General features: G+C 40.3%; 1 protein-coding gene across 2 annotated transcripts in view; it reads left to right on the top strand.

Moving 5' to 3' along the window:
- Positions 1-20,179, top strand: part of TPK1 (thiamin pyrophosphokinase 1) — a 312,492-nt gene that overhangs the window by 129,959 nt on the left and 162,354 nt on the right. For both annotated transcript variants that reach the window (XM_075493722.1, XM_075493721.1), the window contains one exon: positions 19,492-19,564. In XM_075493722.1, coding sequence (XP_075349837.1) covers positions 19,492-19,564 — 73 coding nt within the window. The remainder of the gene's footprint in view (positions 1-19,491; positions 19,565-20,179) is intronic.

Below are 20,179 nucleotides of genomic sequence, written 5' to 3'. Positions count from 1 at the left end.
TCTGCTACCGGAAATAATTTGCTCAAGCATATGGATAATGTGTTCAGTGGTACCTCCAAAGCTGCTCTTGGATATATTTATATTCAGAGAAACTCAAATCTTCTCCTTCAACCCATAGTTCATATAAAAATCACACTCCTGGGTGTGCACATTCCTCTGCAAGCAACATACTACCTGCCTTATTTAGGTACCAGTCTGGGCTTTATTTTTGACAAATGGGGGAGAAAAAGTCTTCTAATGGCTTGATTTAGCTGTATTTTAAAAAAGAGAGATAATTTGTTGTCTCTGTCTTGCATGCAGACTTTATTTTTAAAAAGTTTTAGGCAATGTACCTGAAAACCATAGTGAATGTCAATTATAGAGAAAGGTAGAGAATTCTGAGTTTTGAGCAAGGGAAAAAAGATCTTTTTGGATAACAACTGAAAATACAGGGGGCAATGATGTTAAAAGATAGTCAAAAGGCAGTTGGAAATGGCATAAGCTGTACAGAAGTATCTTGCCTACTGATCCCAAATAATTGAGCAGAATGATGTCTGATCATGTGGCAGGATGTGAAACTGGTAAGGTAGATTGGATCCAAAGTTACAGAGTGTCTTAAAATATGCGTGAAGGAGATGCATGAAGGTCCACTGGGGTTGTCTTATGATGCTTCTCTGCCTGTGTGGGACGTTCCATCTAGAATCTACCTGCAAACTGGTTTTGGTGTCTCTGCAGAACTCTGGACCAGTGTCAGCACATCATTCAGCTCTGGCTCATTAGCCCAACTAAGAAATTGGGAGTGTTTGGGCTGAAACATGCACTAAGGTAGTAGGATGGTTTCTGATACCAGAGTGAGCTTGTTCTGTATGCCGTAGGCAATGCCTTTTACTTGCAAATATTTTCCATCTCACTTATCTTTTTGTAAGCGCTTGTGTACATATAAACACCTCAAGAACAGATTAGCACTGCAAAGATACACCTAGAAGAGTGAACTTTAGAGAGATGAGAACAGTAGATGAAGGGCTAGATGACAATTTCAGAATACCACCAAAATACCTGTCTGGTGTGAGACAGTCTGATCATGAATATATTCAGAATAAACACACATCTGTCCTGCAGTAATACTTTTTATCTCAGATACTGAAAAAGAAAGTACATGCATGTACAAAGAAAGTTCTGAAAGGGACTAAGGAAGAGATGCATTCAGGTAAAAAGCTCACAGCTTTTATTGGGTTTGGACTGATATCCTGGCTTATTCCTCTGAGTAGCAATGAATATTGAACTACATTGACTGCAAAATAGAAAAGGTCAAAGAAATAATACTTGAGAATGAATACAGCTCACCATGGTTGAAATTTATGTTTTATTCTAGAGAGAGAAAAAACAAACCAAAACTGACCAGTGACTGTCTCTGGGCACACTACATGCAGATTCTGCTAGAAATATTTCAGTAGAGTTTTTAACACAGGTTTTGGGGTTTTTTTCTTTTTAGTGTTACTTAGTTTTTCTTTTTTAATGTCACAACACAGATAAGGCTTGTGCTTGCCAAATAGGGACCCAGATCACCTTTTGTACAGATTCACGATCTTCTATTGACTTAATTGGGAAGGGATTAAGCTCTAGATGTCTAAGCAATTACACCCTCTCCATACATTGCCCTGAATTCTTGCAATATAATTAATGCTTTACATGTTGCATCACTTCTCCATGGTGACTGCAAGCAGGGAAACTGCCACAGCTGGCTCTAATGTTTTCAGCAACCTGGTGCTGTTCCAACAGCCTGTGAAATGGATGGAGCAAGAGTGAGACTCTCGCTGCTACTTTGTCAGCAACCAGGTCCTCCAGAGACTGGGACATAATCCATTTTTATCCCTTGTGCTTTTAAAAAAAAAACCCAAACAATCCCCCCACCCCCCCAAAAATCCCAACCAAACCAAAAAAACCCAGCAACTTTTAGCTGTGTAAATAATGTTTGAGGATCTATTACTCCGATTTCAGATTCGAAGCAAGCATTGGCAATAGTTGGAAATTGTTACTACTTATTGTATTCAGAATTACTTTGTGGTGCCCACACAGTGATCAAAATATTTAGCATAGTCTTTGGAAGCAGTAACACCAGGAATGAAATTCATCCTATAGCAATAAATTGTTCTTGGACTAGTAACTCTTGAGGGATATCCCATCTACACAAACTGCTCGACTCTGGACTGCCTGGCTTTCTCTGGTTGTTAAGAAATTCCATCTGGAGTAAGTTTCTTTTGACATTAAGCTGAGTGGCCCATTGTAAACAGTGGCCCATAAAGCTGAGTGGTATCCACGTCATGTGGCTAATGGGAATGTGTAGATAAGATGTTTTGGATCAGACAGAGTACACATGTGCATGCAATTTACTCCATATTTCCTTCATTGTGTCTTTAAACATCTTGATCTGTGTAAAAGGTATCTGGCACGTAAAAAAGAATAGAAGCAGGAAATAATCTTATAGCTGTTCCCCTTCATTTATTCATTATAAGCATTATGGATAAAGAAGAGTGACTGTCTAACTGAAGGCAGTATTAGGGATTTGCAGCTTGAGACTGGATTATCCCATTACTGTGGAGAGAGCTAATAGGATGCCGGTGAAGAAGATTGATAAGGATCAGCGGGTTAGAAAAGGTATATTTTTAGAGTGCCTGATGTACGAAACAACGATACAGTGGGTAGAAATGACAGTGGATAAAAGGCTGCGCCTTTGGACTTCCTCTGTCTTTCTCTTCAGCATAAGAGAGACACTGGTATCTGGTATTCAGGTGCAGCTCAAAATATTTAGTATGAGGGTACTGGGATTTTTAGGTTAGCTTTTTTTTTTTTTTTTTTTTTTTAAGCACATGCGTGGGTAGTAGAGTGATTTTGTTTGGTTGGTTTTGTTTTGTGTGTCCCCCCCCGCAGTTGGTGTGTGTTAAAGTGCAATGACATGGCTCAGCATGCTGGTCAGCCAGCTGTGGGCCAGGGCGTTGGGAGCGGTGCCTGTGGTTGTCACCTCCTCTGCGCAGAAGTGGAGTTACCCTGCAAGGGCTTGAAATCCTGCGGTCTTTACGCACTGATGCAACAGAACTCTGTATATCTGTTTCTTTGTCAGCAGGGCTTTTGCCTCGGTGTTTAGGAGAGCTAAAGAGATTAGGTGACAGTTGGCACAGGCATAATCTAAAAAAGGCAAAAATTGGAAGGGAGGGAGAAAAACAGGGTATAAGGAAAAGGATGGGAAGGGAGTGAAAATGTTTTTGATACTAAAGCTGAAAAGGAGAAAAGTCTCTGCAATAAACCAGGCTAATAACTCCAGTGGAGCAACCGTTATTCTGTCACAAGAAAGAAAGGAAGGCTCTGTAGTAGTAAAGACAAAAATGTGATTTGCCTCTGCAAGTTCCAGCAGTATCTGTGGGAGGATTGATGTTTTCTAATTTTATAAGCTGCGGCAGGCATGTTAAATGCCAGTGACAGATCAGATTGGAATTGTGTGCATTAAGGTATTTTGAGTGGTGAGAGAAAGACAGACTGTCCCAAAAATACAACTGAAAAAGAAAGAGTCAGTAAACAATTCAGTGCCATTTTTTTCGTAAAACATCATCTGCGAGGTTTGACAACAAATACGCTTAATTAAGGAAGTGACAGATGTGGGTGTCAATATCTCTTCTTTCTGATGTGTTTAATTTTAGGAAAAAAGAAAGCTGTGCATAAGGTGATTTTGGGGTGTTTTTGTACAGGAGGGAATCGTGTGAGGAGCATGCATGGATTGATGGGGGTGTTAGTTCTCAGGGGGAATTCTCAGGATGATGAAGAATCCGTTTCGAAGAGTTAACATTGCCAGCAAGTGAGTTACTGAACCCGCGCCCACTCTGTAAGCATCCGCTCTGATTGGCACCAAGGGGCCAACATTGATCCATCATTCGAAGCTTTGCAGCAAAGCAATGAAAGCGACTGCATGGGCTGTGGTTCTGCCTCTCATCTTGTGAAAAGGTTACTGCTCTCTGATTTCCTTTTAGAGTCAAAGCGTTTCAAATTGAACAGCAATTTCTGACGGAGACGGGAGCTGGAACTGTGCTACATTGTCATTGGGCTTGGTGGGACGCTTAAGCTTCTGTTGGCTTAAACAAATAGGAATTACATGGGCAAATCCCTCCTCGTTTCCTTACTCCCTCTTCTCTGCCCCACAGTGAAAATAATAGGGAAGAGCATCCATGATCATGTTTACTGTAATGAGCCTGTCCTCTGGGGAAACTTGTGGCGTCTTTTAACGTTAATCTAGTGTTGATTTATGATTCTAATTGATATGCTCTAGCTCTTGTTCATTAAGTGACCACATGCAGGATTCTCATATTTCATGTGTTCCCCATGAAAACCTGTGCATTTCATTAAATCTCAGCATTAAAGAAAGTGTTTCCTGGCAGAGCAATATTCTAACAGCACGTTGCAAGTGTGCAGGAGGGTCCCAAGGTCACAAACTCCTTCCAGAGGTTAATTAAGTCTGAAAGAAAGGTATTCTGTTGTAATTAAATAGTAATGAATGAGAGTCCAGGAATATTTGGTGTATAATGCGTTACCATGAGGCAAAGCCAAAACCATCTGCAAATTTATTATTTTATTTCATATTCTATTATAAAATACCCTTGGGTGTCAGTGTAATTTTTGTTCTCCAACTTGCCTATGACAGAAGGGGGAGTAAGTGGTCAGTGCTGTCATGCATATATGTGATCATAAGACACCTCGGGAGTGGTTTCAAGAACTCTAAGAGCATTCCTGACATACTGAAGAGGGCTTTCATCAGGAGGGTGATGCCTTCCCCATTCTGCAGGATCTCATTTTTAATCAGAGTAGAAAGTACTTTCTTTGCCATGTTCACACTGGAAAAGCTGTGGCAAGTTTTGACTTCTTTCAGTAGCGCCAGCAGAAATACAGTCATGTTCATGACCCTGTTTAAGAGCTCATCACAATTTCCCTTTTAGTTCTTGTGCTTCTGGGGTTTAATATTTCAGCATGTTCAAGTGTATTAGGCAGGATCTTGGCACAGGGCCACATACAAGTTGTCAATCCAAATGTAGATTTTTCTTTATTTTTGTTCCCCAACCGTCATTGTAAATCAGCTGATTCAGACGTTCATACACTGGCTTGCCCAATTCTGTTATCTCTGAAGAGTGAGTTATTTTAGTGACTGAACATATTCTAAGAATCTAGAGAACAAAAGCATGGGTTACTGGTAGGCTGTAGTTTTAATTTCTTACTTCTGTGTTTTAAAAGTAATTTTAATTATTTTAATCTTCTGTTTCATCTGAAAGCTGCATTTTTAAACTGGTTTTCCCCACCTTGTGAAAGAAAGGGATGGAGAAAACTGCTGTACCTACTCATTCTTGGGCTAGCCAAAGCACAGGCATGAATCTAGGAACCTGCATTTTGTAAAATCCTGTAAAAGCTGAGAATCCTTCTACCTTACATCAGCCCTTCCATGTACCAACATCAGCCAGGAGTACAGCTGAAAAGAAATCGCTCTTCAGTTCCACAGCCTGGCCTCTGGAAAAGCTGCATCAGCTCATTGATGCTGCAGCCTCCCCTTCTCGGGCCTTGGACCCGGCTGTGGTCCCACAGCTCTGAGAGGGGAGTTTGTGTTCACCACCTCCCTCTCTGTCATGGACCTAGGTAAGGGAGGTGGTGTTTTGGAAAGTTAGAGAGACACGTTGCCAAAAACACTGGTGGTGGAATCCCCAAAACTTGCTGTGGTATGAACCCCACCAGCCATTGCTACCTTGGAGAGAGAGTAGGTGTGCCGCACCTAGAGCTCATGGAGCTGAATTTGAAGGCGGGAATGGTCCAAAAGCTTTGTGCCTTTTTATCAGCATCTAAGTACAAATTTCTGTTCATTACTAGCTGGCTGGCTTTAACTGGCTGGTGCAGGCTTGTTGTGCATCTGAGCTTAAACAGATATTTAACAACCTAGGATTTAGGTGATGGTTTTGCTTACAATGAAATACAATTCTCTGTTAATCTTCAGGAGTACTTTCCGTTTCTGTCTGACGACAATGTAAAAAGTCACTTCAGTGAGAGTTTTTCTGTCATTCCAGTAAAATATGGGTCTCTTGCCTAATTGTCAGGCAGATGGGTCTATTCCTCCCAACTTTACACATTTTTCAAAAACTTAAACCTGTGAATTAATGACCTGCCAATATTAAAATGTGTGGAAAAAAATTATCTAGTAGTGAATTTTACACTGAAAAAATGAGCCACATTGTCATCCAGAACCTCACTCTGCTATTAAATGACATCTGTAATGACAGTTACATTACATCATGTCACCTGTGGTGGTCTTCAGGCTACTCCTAGAGCATCTCAATACACACTAATTCAGCGTGTCTGATTCTCAAGTCATCATTTCCAAAGCATTTCCAGTGCTGCATCCACTCAGAGTTCTCCACTCCCTTCTCATACAGCGGGGATATCACACCTCTGAGTGTCTTCCCTGAGGAACAACTACTACCACTGTAAAGGGAATAGCTTTTAATAAGAGCTCATCATTGCATTTGTATTATTTATAGGTAGATCTGTGTCCTTAAGATCTACTCTGATTCTATAAGAAAAGTTAATTAGTGTGTTGAAATTTAATGAAAGATTAAATGAAAGTGGTAATGACAATAATAGAACTTAGTAGGATAGCAGTTAAGGGCTTTATAAATATTTTTAAAATCATAATAAATTATGAAGTTGATATGGGGCTATTGTTAAAAATTTCTTATAGTAATCAGGGCATCAACAGCATCAGAATTTACATTAAAACTTTTTTTTGTCAGCTACTCTGCTTGATAGAAAATTACTTGTACAGAGCCCAAGATGGGGGCTCTTCGGACTACGCACTACTTACCCAGAACGAGCTGTTTTCTGTCTGAGAGTGTTTTTAACCCACATAGACAAAAAGGGGGAAAGGAGGAGGATTGGGGAGGGGGAGAATTGGGAACAGAGAACTCTATAATATCGTGTGTACATTTGTAATGTTTCCAATGCCTCAGTCATGTGTGCAGTTTTTTCTGGGCATGTCATTTATGAATGAGCACTAAATGTGTACGTTTACCTGTCTGGATTTGATATCTGTCAGGTAGGTAGTTATCTAAATGCTATCATTTGTGCTCTAAATACTAGTGACAGTAAACTAAATGCTGCAGATACAAACTGGAGGGCTGGCTCAGGTTCTTGTAAAACCTTCCTTCCACAGTACAATTTCCTTGCTTTTGATGAAACATTAATGACAACAGCCAGCTTAACATACAGTAAGAGGTTGGTAGATAGGTCCCAGCCACAGTCTGGGTATTAAAGACTTGATAGCAATAGTAGCACATACCTACTTGCTTTACTGAAAACACAGTATAGCACCCCAGTTTGACTAATGGATTGGGGGAGGTCGTGGTAGAGGGATGTTTGTTTCTTGAACATGGTTAAGGATGTTATATCTGAAGCTGGTATTGTCCAGGAAACAAGCACAGCAGCACAGCAACCACTGCCATTGTAACTACCAGTCTCTGAGCTATTTTTAAGCTAGCTCAGATTTATATACACTTCAGTCAACCACATTTTCAGTGTAGCCTTGGAGACCCTTCACAGTGCCCTTTTTGATTTCTCTTGGTCATGCTTACACTTTGGGTTTTTTTGTGGGTTTCTTTTTTTTTTTTTTTCCTTTTAATAGGAAAGATTATTTGGAAAATTGCTCAGTTTTAAATCTAGTAAAATATAAGAAATTAATTTTACATCCTGTTCTCATCTGTAAAGTCTGAATTGTGTACTTATAAGCATAAATTTGCTTCTGAACATGACTTTGTGTTGAACTCCTTGTGGATTTTGACTCACCAGCTGTGTTGCATGTAGCTGTGCTGGTTTCAGACGGAGCTGATGCAAAGCTTCCCTCTCCCCGGGGAGGAGAGCTGCTGGTTACGTGTGTGCTGAGCAAGGCTGTACCTCTGCGGGTTTGAAGGACTGGCACCTAGTGAGGACTGCAGCATGTGGGTGCAGATTCCTGGTGCTTGTTAGTGATTTCTGTAGTTAAGACTTGGCGGTGGTAGATGTCTTCTAACGTGATCCGAAGGAAGCGTTATTTGCAGACCTTGGCCTCTTGCAGAAATTTGCTGCCTTGATATGTTTGCTGTTGGTTCTTTCTCGAGAGTTAGGACTGCTAAGTCTATACCAGAGATAAAAACCAAGGCAGATGCCTGTGGTTGTTATGATAGCCGTTGTATGTTGTGCTTAGGATCGGTATTTCCTTGGTAAAATTAGTTTAATAAGCTGCAGGTGAAATATTGGTAGGTCAGATGAGTACAGTGTGGCCTAGGTAGCCACTATGCAGGTATGAGAGACATCTGAGAAGAGATGGCCTGCTTCCTGGTTTTAACATTTAGCAGCTGTGGGCTAAATGATGAAATAATTAATATAAACTAATCTCAGCTTCTGTAAGTTATCTTGGCTTGATTAGCTGCTGGTGAGTTACTCCAGCATTAGACAGTAGCTGAAGATGGGAAAAGACTGTACCTTCTGAGTTATCTGTGTGACAGCTGGGGCTTTTGGGGGGCGAAGGAAGCTCTGAGAAACGAGAAGGACTTTGGGATTTGGCACGATGCTTTGGCCAGCACCAAATTCAGGTTTTTCTCTCCGAAGGAACATTTCCCACCCTTACACTGGATACCGTGGCTGTGTAATTGCTTTCTCCCCTTTTCAGATAGGCTGTCCAGGGAGCTGCAGGGAGCTTTCCTGTAGTGGTGATGGCTAACTTCTTAAAAGCCCTTTTCTTTGGGGAGCATTGGAAGCTGTGCTGGCTGCCAGGAGGAGGAATTTGACTGCACCAAAGCAAAAGGAAGACATTAACAGGAAGTTTAGCACATTTCCTTGCACTCGGGAGAGGCAGTCTTTGGGAAAGCAGACGGCCTGTATAGTGGCCAGGGTGGCACTGCCACAGGTTTCCTTACTTTTTATTAGGTTTCCTTACATGTGGGTTTGTTCACTAATGAACAGCAGAAAGAAATAAAAATTTAGGTCCGGCAAGTCACTGTCAACCAGACATCCTTTTGTGTCTATTAAGGTGCGGAGCATAGGTATGAACTTACCTGTTTATTTTAGCTGTTTAAACATTTTACAGAAGAAAACAGCAAGGGAGAGATTACTCTTGATTTTGTCAATCCCTCAGTCTTTGTTCCTTAAAAAACATGGAACAAATAAAACCTTGATAGAAAAACTATTTCAACCGAGTAATCAGGTTGTGATCAGAAGGTAGATTTATTTATACAGGAGAGTTGCAGCTTTATTTTGTTTCTTAATTTCATCCATATGTCAGGTAACTATAAAAGAGGTTTTTATTCTTTAATTAGAGCTTTATCAGAGGCATTTAAATTGCAGCTATGCTCACCAAAATGATTGTTTGAAATACTTCTAAACTTACTTGAGAAAGAGAGAACTGCTTATGTGTGTTTGTAACTGTAAACCTGTTGGCTTTGCTAATTAAAATATCCATACTGGTACTTTGAGTCTGTAGAGGTGGTGGCACTGTGAGGAGGTGAGGATGGTAAGACAAGGGTTAAAGTGAGCTGCAGAAGCCTTAGCCAGCAGTGACGCTCCAGCCCACTGAAGACAGGGCCACTGCTGTATATTAAACACTTTTCCACCAGTTCCTTCGGAGCTCTTGAGGCCAACCTTTCACCTTTGCGATTAGTAGTAACCTTAAAAGAATTTCTATTAAACTTGGCAGTGTGGTGTTGTCTAAATCACAAGTTCCAGAAAATGAAATAGGGTCATACATTGTACAGCTAAATTGTGTAGAAACGAGAGAATACTCCCTTGAGTTAATCTGATGAAAGTGAGGGTGCTTTTTGGTAAAGGTTACCAAGCATCAGATAGAACCCAACTCTCATTTTGTATGCGCATTTATCTTCTGCTGTCTCTCTAATTAATGCTGCTGTGCTGTGCTGGGCAAGAGGTGCAGGTACCTTTTGAAATGCTAATGCTCCAGTGGAATATCCTGGTTCTCTGTCAGCACTGGAGAAGCTGCAGCAGAGGTCAGCAGCGAAAGGTTTAATAAAACTTCTGCCTCCTACTGACTTACCAAATTTCAGCTGTACAGAGACAACAGACTTCAAACAGCTGTCTGCCGTATGTGTCTTTTCTCCATTCCTTGCCATGTGGGCTCACATTCCCTAAAAAGATGAAGCGGTGTGTTTGGTTCCTCTGTGTAGCCCGAGTGTTTTCAGGATCCTCAGTGCATTGTTTCTCTGCAAAATGTTATGTAGCTTCTCAGTGTAAGGGCTCAAAACCTGAAGAAGTTTTATTAATTGTCGTGGTTTAACCCCAGCCAGCAGCTAAGCACCACGCAGCCGCTCACTCACTCCCCCCCGGTGGGATGGGGGAGAGAAGTGGAAGAGCAAAAGCAAGAAAACTCAAGGGTTGAGATAAAGACAGTTTAATAGGTAAAGCAAAAGCCACGCACGCAAGCGAAGCAAAGCAAGGAATTCATTCACTACTTCCCATGGGCAGGCAGGTGTTCAGCCATCTCCAGGAAAGCAGGGCTCCATCACGCATAATGGTTACTTGGAAGACAAACGCCATCACTCTGAACGTCCCCCCTTCCTTCTTCTTCCCCAGCTTTATATGCTGAGCATGGCATCATAGGCATGGAATAGCCCTTTGGTCAGTTTGGATCAACTATCCTGGCTGTGTCCCCTCCCAGCTTCTTCTGCACCTGGCAGAGCACGGGAAGCTGAAAAGTCCTTGACTAGTGCAGCAACAACTAAAACATCTCTGTATTATCAACACTGTCTTCAGCACAAATCCAAAACATAGCCCTATACCAGCCACTATAAAGAAAATTAACTCTATCCCAGCTCAAACCAGGACATTAATATATTTAAGGTACTCAAACACATCTTCACAAAAAAAAAAAAAAGGTCAGAAGTTTGCTCAGTGGCTGCTCTACAGGCAATCAGAGCCCAGGATAGAAGATATTTTCATTAACCGTATGTTGTGGTTTAACCCCAGCCAGCAACTAAGCACCACACAGCCACTCGCTCACTCCCCCTGCACTGGGATGGGGGAGAGAATCAGAAGAGTAGAAGTGAGAAGACTCGTAGGTTGAGATAAAGACAGTTTAATAGGTAAAGCAAAAGCCACGCACGCAAGCAAAGCAAAACAAGGAATTCATTCACTCCTTCCCACGGGCAGGCAGGTGTTCAGCCATCTCCAGGAAAGCAGGGCTCCATCACGCGTAACGGTTACTTGGGAAGACAAATGCCATCACTCTGAAGGTCCCCCCCTTCCTTCCTTCTTCCCCCAGCTGTATATGCTGAGCATGACGCCATATGGTATGGGATAGCCCTTTGGTCAGTTGGGGTCAGCTGTCCCAGCTGTGTCCCCTCCCAGCTTCTTGTGCCCCCCCAGCCTACTCGCTGGTGGGGTGGGGTGAGAAGCAGAAGAGGCCTTGACTCTGTGTAAGCACTGCTCAGCAGGAACGAAAACATCCCTGTGTCATCAACACTGTTTCCAGCACAAATCCAAAACACAGCCCCATACTAGCTACTGTGAAGAAAATTAACTCTATCCCAGCCAAAACCAGCACACCATACAGGAGTCAACTTTGCCTTTCAGTAGTTGTGTTCTCATCAGATGTTCTGGTTTCCTGCTTAAGACTTCATGTCTTCTGAGTAGGTGTTTTTAAATAGATTTTTGTGCGGCAATTCACCTTTTATGGCTGGTCTTCCTCCTTACGCGTAAGTGTCAAGATGCCTCTTTTCAGGCCATGGAACAGAAAATTAATCCATAGAATGATTTGTATGTGGAAATCAGAAAAGAAAATGCAGGCCCAAACAGGAGAAGCATAATCCTGTTTGAAAACCTGCAGATTTCTCCTTGCCTGCTTGGAACAGGTTGCTCCATAAGGGGATAAATATCTTCTCATTGCACTTCTGAGTCACTGTGTAGAAAGGGCTCTAAAGGATTTCTGGTGCAAGCTACTTATTGTAGTTTCAAGCCCTGAAGAAGCAAAGGGCTTCTTCAAACTCAGCCTCTCCTGCATAGGCCTTCTTCCCTGTTCTTGGAAGTACGTAAACAGATGCTAAACTCAGGGCAGGTACTTAAGGTACTCGGGTGAGAGTAAGTAAATGATGGAAGCAAAGAAATCCCAGTGAAGGTCTTTCACATATAACTGCTTACTGTTTGATTGTGCTTGACTTTTAAGCATTATTACTGGTGTGTAAGTTCACAGAAAGCACACGCAGAGTTAAAATACTAGTCATCAAAGCGGACTTTTAAAATTGTATAATGAGATTTCAAGCCACACTGTAGAGGTTGTTAGTAATTATCTAATTAGGAGAAAAAATATAATATGCATATTCCTAGCTCTTCTGGGAAAGAAGAGAAATTTTTTAGCTTGGCTTGTAAAAGTTTGTTCTCACCTTGGAGCAGCAAAATCCAACTTCGGTGGCACTCCCTGAAGAAGCCCTGAGCTGGCTCTGGCTTCCAGTGCTGCCTTTTTGAGACTAGAATCTAAATCTCAGTTTGTGTAGTTTTGTGACTCCTTTGATCTAAATTTACCAGGTTTTAGATCCCATCCCATCCCATCCCTTTGATTCCTCACATGCTGTCTAAAATATTAATAGTGAACAGTTTACCTTTCTGTAATGTAGTGGCTGGTTTTCCTCAATTTTTAGGGCAAATTCTGCCATGCTTTGACATGAAAAGAGGGAAAACCGTTTTGGGTGTCTTGTCAGCCTCTATCTTCTCCGTTAGTCAGATATCCTCACCTGTCAGAGGGAGTCCTAGTTACGTTGCTCTTCTTCTCTCCCCTTTTCTCTGGCCTCGTGTCCTAAAAGACTAGAGGTTGGCACTTCTGGATGAGTAGTTATGCTTTCCCAACTTTTGTCCTGTGCATGGCAGGTTTTTCCTGAAGTACCTGTACTTACCTCGACACAGGAGGGTGTTCAGCACCATGGAAGACAAGCGAGCAGTTCTTAAATCTTGGAGCATCATTTTATTTTGTGCTATATTGATTGTAACTGGAGAACAGTTTCAAATATTGGCAATTAAAAAGAAAAATGCAACAGCTGTAGGTATCATTAACACTTTTCTTTGTCACTGAGGGATAAGGTTTCGAGGCAGGGCGTTAGCTGCATGCCTTTTGTTAATGTTAATGGGAGCTAGTTGGCTGTCCCCTCCAGATGATGTCCCCTGTGTGCTTTGCATAGCAGTTTGAACTGAGGGTAATATGTTCTACAATTTATTTCAGATTTTTTTTTTATTATTTGCAAGGTGACACTACATACCAGGCAAGCATAAATGAATGCATTATTGCGCTCATATCTTCACACACTTTTATCTTTTTCTTTAAATCATAGCGTTTGCAAATAAAATAATACTTTTATGCTCTTTAACACTAACCTCTTTAAAAAGTAAGGAGAAAAGACACTCTTCTCCAAGGTTGCCAAATATTACCAAGTACTTTTAACCACAGAGCTACCTGACTGTAATCCACAGATTTGGTAACAGTCTGTGCAAAGAATTCTGGCAAGGTCACGTGAATCTGCTGTCTGTATATGGCCTGATGTATGCATATACTTGCTTTCTTTGTAAAATTGGAGTCTGCAGTACTGTTGTTACCCTCCCCCCCCCTTTTTTTTTTCCCCAAATCTTGTTAAATCGCATCTGGATTTATTGTAATTACAAAATGTTGTTTGGGAATTATGTTCTGTATAAGCAATTGCCTAATAAACATTAGGGTTTATTAAGATCTTGGAAGAAGGGGTGGGCAACTGGGAGTATTTTTTTTTTTTCTGAATTCATACAGCAACTAGCATATTGTTGTCAGTGCCACCGTAATACAAATATTATATAGTGATAAGGGAGGCTTTGTGGATCGAAATAACGGTGATGTGAACCATGGAGTCAGAAATAGTGAGCTAGCTGACTTCAAGAGAGTCTTGATTGGGAAGCAGAGGGTGGAGGAGGTAAGGACTGTCCTTTATCTGTTTTTTAAAGGCCTGATGATAATAATAAGTTATGGAATCCTTAGTGTGATCTGTTCAAGATGAACCAAAACAAAATGCTTTTTTATGGTCAGTTTGAAATTCGTTAACTGTATTGGTATTTAGTGTTTGGCTTCTGAGCTTCAAGTGTGACCCTTACTTGTGGTAACCTTGCAGGTAATACCGGGAAGGTATTTATAGATTGAATAGACATTAACTCTGAACATATCTCACAATCTGACATTTCTCCTTTCCCCGGGAACTCACCTCTGTACAGCTAAATGGGGCATCTGAGTATGCTGCTTTGAGACAAAGTATAAATGGCATCTACTTGTGCTGTACCTGTCTCTGGGAGTTAAAAAGACACTTTGATCTTCACAGGAGTTAAGAGTATACTTTTGACAGATTTAAACAGACTTAACACCTTTCTGATGAGAACAGCTCTCACTCACTCTTCTAGTCAAGACCGACAGTCAGGAGGGCAAGCTGAAAGTGCATCCTATCAGTTAGCAAATGTAGATTTGGGGGCATTAATTTTTGTTTGTTGTGGTTTTTCATTAAACTGGTTTTAATATTTATTCTGAAGTAGTGCTAGAGTGCTTTATCTTCCGTATTCCCAACTACTAGATGCTTATGAAGTCAAAGCTGACTTTAGTGACTTTGCTTCTTCATGTTAAGTCTGCAGCATTTTATCTTCACTGTTTTTTTTCTACTGGGAAGTAGCTTCTGTGTGTCTGTTAGTCCAGGGTAAAAGGCACCAGTTTTAAAATTTATTTTCAGTAGTGAAAGAAAAGCATAGGGAACCCACTCTGTGCCCTCAAATGATACAGCTGGGACACATATGGCTTGTCTGTGTGGGATTGTTTTCTGTGCTGTAACTGAAGGAAGCAAAGGGTACTGCAGATACTGCCTTTAAATGTTCATGTCTCTGATGTTAACATTTGTTTAAAAAAGGTTAATTGCAGACAATTATGTGCTAAAGGAGCTACATCACAAGAAAAGTCAATAGTACTAAGAAACTGTAACTTTGAATTAATGATAGAACTGAACAGTTATGCCAGAGCAATTTATTTAAGGAGGCAGCAGTTTTTTTATTATAAACTGCTAAAGTGTGATGTGTTGTTGTTTGGTTTTTTTCTTTTTCATAACTGTATAAAAAGACATATTTACCACTCCACACTGAATTCTTAAAGTGAGTGAATAAAGAACCAAGTATTCTGATGTTTTAAATTTAACATGCTGTTCATTAGTGTTGAATATTTAAAAATAAAACTGCTTCTTGAATTAAGCTGTGTCCATTAGATGGGTTTCTTGAAGGCAGAAGGCACAATTGTGCTTACTTAGCATGGGAACCTCAGAGTTTAAATAGCTTCTATTTATTTTGTAATGTGTGTCTATGGTAAGAGTCGATTACTGTTTTATGGTATTGGTGACTAAAATTTCATTAGTGTATCTTGAAACTACGGCAAACTTGCTGAATCTTTTTTTTCCTGCTCTCCAGCCCAGCATCCTGGGAGTTCATAAAACTGTTCAGTCAACATTCAGCCTTTATCCAATTTGGATAAATCCCCTAGCTGAGATCCATCTAAAAACTTCTGAGAAACAGTGCTGTTTTTTCTTGGTAAGCTAGCTAAACTTTTAAAGGTTCCATATTGAAACTCTGTGGTTTTTTTTAAAAAAGTTATATGCATGAAACATAAGCAGTCTGCTATGGAAGTGCCTTCAGGTCCTTATCTGAAAGCAATCCTGGCTCCATGCTCATTTTAGATGGATGCCGTATGGCTCTAAAATACCCTGATGAGAACAAAAAACAAACCACAACAACAAACAAACAACAACAAAAAGCAACAACCTAAAGCCAAACAAAAAAAAACCCTCAACCCCCAAAAAATGAAGGAAAATGAGAAGGGAAAGAAAAACTCCAGCTGGCCCAAAGCCTCTGAGGATTCTTTTTGTTGCTCAGTGCCTGGTGTTATGCTGCTTGACAGCTCTAGAAAAGACTTGGTAGAGTAGGCTGATCTCACATGAATTTTATACTTTCGCTCCCATTAGGATTATGGAGTTGGCTCACTCCTGATAAAAGTCAGTGTAAAGCAGTAGAGAATCAAGCCAGCTGAGCTGGTCGTGACCTTATATGCATAGTGATAATTAATAGCTAATGAGACTGGTAACACATGGTTCTGAAATTCAGTAGACTGCATCATCTGGACTGTTTAGAAATTAAAATTTTAAATTGCACTTTGAAAAGGAATTAAAGACATCTTTTGCCATCATGGGCAAAAAGATAACTTCCTTCACTAAACGATATGTGCCATATACATCACTGAAATAGATGTCATATTCAATACAGTTATGCTACAGAATAAGAATTATTCATTAATTTGAGGTCAGAGGGTAGGAGAGCATGGGTTAGACTAATATAATACCTGATTTTAATCCGTACTTTAAATAAGGGCAGCTGTTTTAAATTTTATGGAGGGGCCTGCCTTGTTACTTTTTTCTGACGTAATTTCTTCCACTCACATAGTAGTAAGCTTGATACGTGATTCTCCAGAGCCTGTTCTCCTGGAATAGTCTGTACTCTGGAGTAAATACAAAACTATACCAAAGCAAACAAGTGAAAACCGATTATTACAAAATATTCTTAAGTTACTTTAGTATGAGGGTTTTTTCCATATATATATCTCTACTATTTCCCCTTTTTCTGTATCAGCTAGTGCTAATCTTCTCTGAGGTTAGTCAGTCCAGGACAACTTTTCACACAATGACTTTTCTTCACTTGTGTTAATTGGAGAAGAGCTTTGACTCAATTCTGCTCACCTGAATCAAGCAATTTGTTCTGCAGAACTCAAAAGGACCAAGTCAAATGTAGCTTTTGACTCTTGACTGAACGTTGACTTGCTTTTGTTAGGTTGTGTAATCAATGAGCTACAAAGAGCAGCCATCCTCTGAAGACAAAGCTGAAACATTTTATGATGTTTGTGAGACAGACAGTGCAAGTTGAGATTTACTCATGATGGATATTTTTTAAATTCATCAGGAGTGACTTTCTGAATTTTCCTTGTTTCTGGTGTTTCTAAAAGGGAAGGAGAAGAGAAGAAGAAAGAATTCTTCTCTTCATGTTAATGTGAGGCTTAGACTTTTTGAAATTTTGAAGTTCCCAGCCATGATTCGTTATTCTCTGTTAGACACTTCTGGCTTTGTGCTGGCTACAAGTGAACGATTTAGAATGTTTTGAAAATGGACATAGCACTTCCTGGCAGAGGAGAGGTGTTCAGGCAGTGTAGCCAGGAGCCCTGGCAGAGCATGTGGGAGGTGCAACCGAGATTCTTGTTTCTTTTGCTTGTAAAAATTCAGACAGAACTTCAGCTAGCTTTTGTCATGGAAATGGTTTTACTTAGGATGAGAGCAAAAGCTGTGCAGGAGCATTTGGTTCTGAGAAGATACTTTTTTGGTCAATTCTGCTCCCGGTTATGCCTCTTGAAGCACTCAGGAGAAATAGTTGGTTATGATTATTTAAAAGCACTGCAGTTTGTAGTTACTGTAGAGAAAAATAAATGACAAAGACACTTTTGGATTTATGTACCGCATTTCAGTAAGATAAACAACCTTAAGACATCAGCTTTTTCATCAGTGTGGATGTGTGTGTCATACCAAGTTGGCTTTCCATGACAACTGGATGTTGTTCTTCCTGCCCAACCTGCTGGGACACCGCCAGGGCTTGCATTCGGGGCCATCACTGTAATGCCTAGAGTGAGTTTACTTTTAATGGCTTTGTTTCAATCAGAAAGAAATGAAAGGAAAAATCACAAATTGAAAGAGAATACTTGTAGTTTTTTAGGCTTGTATTCAGTAAATATTTCATTGGGAAACATGGAAAGGTAAAAAGGCAGCAATTTAAAACTTAAATTTTGAAAATGTGGTGGTTTTTTGTACATTGAAAAGGTCAGTCTCACAATGAAGGGGCAAATCTAATTTTCTGTTTAGTTTTTGCTGGTTTTGAACTATACTGACTTGGGCATATAAAACAGAGCACTGAAGCATTTGCATTTCTTCTAGTTGGTTTCTGTGTTCCCGATAAAACCCTATGCAGGAGGGACTGCCCTTCCCCCTGCTGCAATTGTGGGAGCTTCACTTTTGGAGAGAGAATTTTTAGAATATACCCTTTTATAACAGCCTTCGTAATAGCAGAGAGCAGCGAATTTGAAATGCCATAGTTGCACGTGAACTAACTAACAACAATTGTACTTACCAGCTTCTGCTGAAGCAGCTTTCAGTTTTCAAAGAAAATGGTGGCCAGTGACCACGTGTCTCTCTTGAAATCTTGGAACAGAGCCAGAACATGATATTTGTATAAGTTTTACTGATGTGGGGAGTTTGTAGACCCTGCAGCATTCTTCTAAAATCATGTGGAAGAAAAATATGTCCCAATATGCTTTGCCCAATTCCTCGTAACTCAGCTTGAGCTGTAAACTAATTTGTTGATGAACTCGCATACCCCTCGTAAAGTATAGTAACCTTGGAGAAGAGGAGCTATGTATTTAATTTGTTAGAAAATACTGAAATCACAGCTTTAATTTCAAAACTCGGTTCAGCCTTATCTGTTGAAACAGTGGCAACACTTTCACCCGTCTTCTTAGTTGCTGCTTAAAACTCTAGGAATTGTGCAAGGTAGAAAGCTGTATTTCTGTGGTTTGTTGGTTTGGGGTTTTTTCCAAAAAATAGTCTTAAACTGTTCTTTCTGTAGCACAGTTGAAGTTTCATTATGAATTTCATAAGAATTTATACAGAAAATATTTGAAGCATTCTGCAATTAAAAAATGACAAGAAGCAAGTTGAGATAAATATCAACAACGTTATTTCTATGTGCTTTGCAGCAATATTACTGTGCAAATGATGGTTAGGATTTGAAATCAAGTTCATACACATTTTGTACGTCCAAGGTATGACTTAAAAATCACTGAGCATTTGGCTTCCATATTTTGGGGGGAGTATTTTTAATAATCCAGGAGAAGAGCAGAAATGAGATGACATCAGTGACAACTAAAATACAAATCTTTGGAACATTTGTGTCACACTAGCTGTCCAAGCATCATCATCATCTTCTGACAAACGATATCCTCTGAGGCTTGATGTACAACACTCAGATGTTCTTTTTCAAATAGTTTGCTGACTGAATGATACATTTGAAAGATATTTGAGAGTTGTCTTTCATGCTTACATGCAGATACAAGTCTTGCCTTACTGACCCAGGGAGAGGTATACGATCTAAGCGATGTGTAGCTCCCTCAGCAAAGAAGGGACACTAGATTTACCAGTTTTACAGTTCGTCTGTTACCTTATTTTGTATCACTTCATATCAGCTCTTGCTTTAACATGCTTTTGACTAAGTCCTGTTCCCTTGAGAGATTAATGCTTGTACCCCTTAGCACTCTTGAGAAAATAAATATTTAATGTAGTAAGATGGATTAATTTTTCATTTCACTGCTCATTGCTTTCCTTTCAGCTTCTTGCCTGATTACATCAGTGGTGATTTTGATTCCATTCAGCCTGAAGTCAAGGAGTACTACAAGGTCAAGGTAAATTAAATCTCTTTGATGAGTTGGTGTGTGTTAGAGCATTGTAGGATCCAACCCATTAGTGCCCCTGTTGGTCATTACGTGATTCTGGCTCCATTGGTTTCTTTGAGGCTTCAGTTGTGAAGCACCTTGCAAGCTCGGATGTTGCGCTCTGCCTGGCACTGTACTAATGCTTAAAGTAAACATGGGAGGTGCGGTACTGCCCGAGTGCTGCGTAGGGTGCAGTTTCATAGCACCGGCTCAAGAAATAGATTGTACGTTGCTGGAGACTATAGCAACTAGAAACTAGGATAAAACTTCCTGAAAAATCTGTGACTTCTTTTTGCTCAGATACAGAGCAATAAAGATTAACCTCCCGTGATTCCCACGTGGCTGGCACCCACAGACTTTCTAGAGAGAGTTTCTCTGTGTGATTTTTTGCATGATACAACTGTACCTTTTTAGCGGGAAGCTGCAGATGGAGACATCTGTCTCTTTCATCACCCACTGAAGCATTGAATTATGCCCCAACTACTTCTGTGCTTCACTAGTGGAGTACCCTTCTTAATGGGTTTTTGGACAAATTCCTGCATACATTAATTTATTCCCAGTGTAGCCACTGTGTTTCCAGTGAGC

This window comes from Mycteria americana, chromosome 2 (genome assembly GCF_035582795.1).
Source record: "Mycteria americana isolate JAX WOST 10 ecotype Jacksonville Zoo and Gardens chromosome 2, USCA_MyAme_1.0, whole genome shotgun sequence".
Lineage (NCBI taxonomy): Eukaryota > Metazoa > Chordata > Aves > Ciconiiformes > Ciconiidae > Mycteria > Mycteria americana.
Note: the sequence above shows the minus strand (reverse complement) of the source record. Positions and strands in the feature narration are given on the sequence as shown.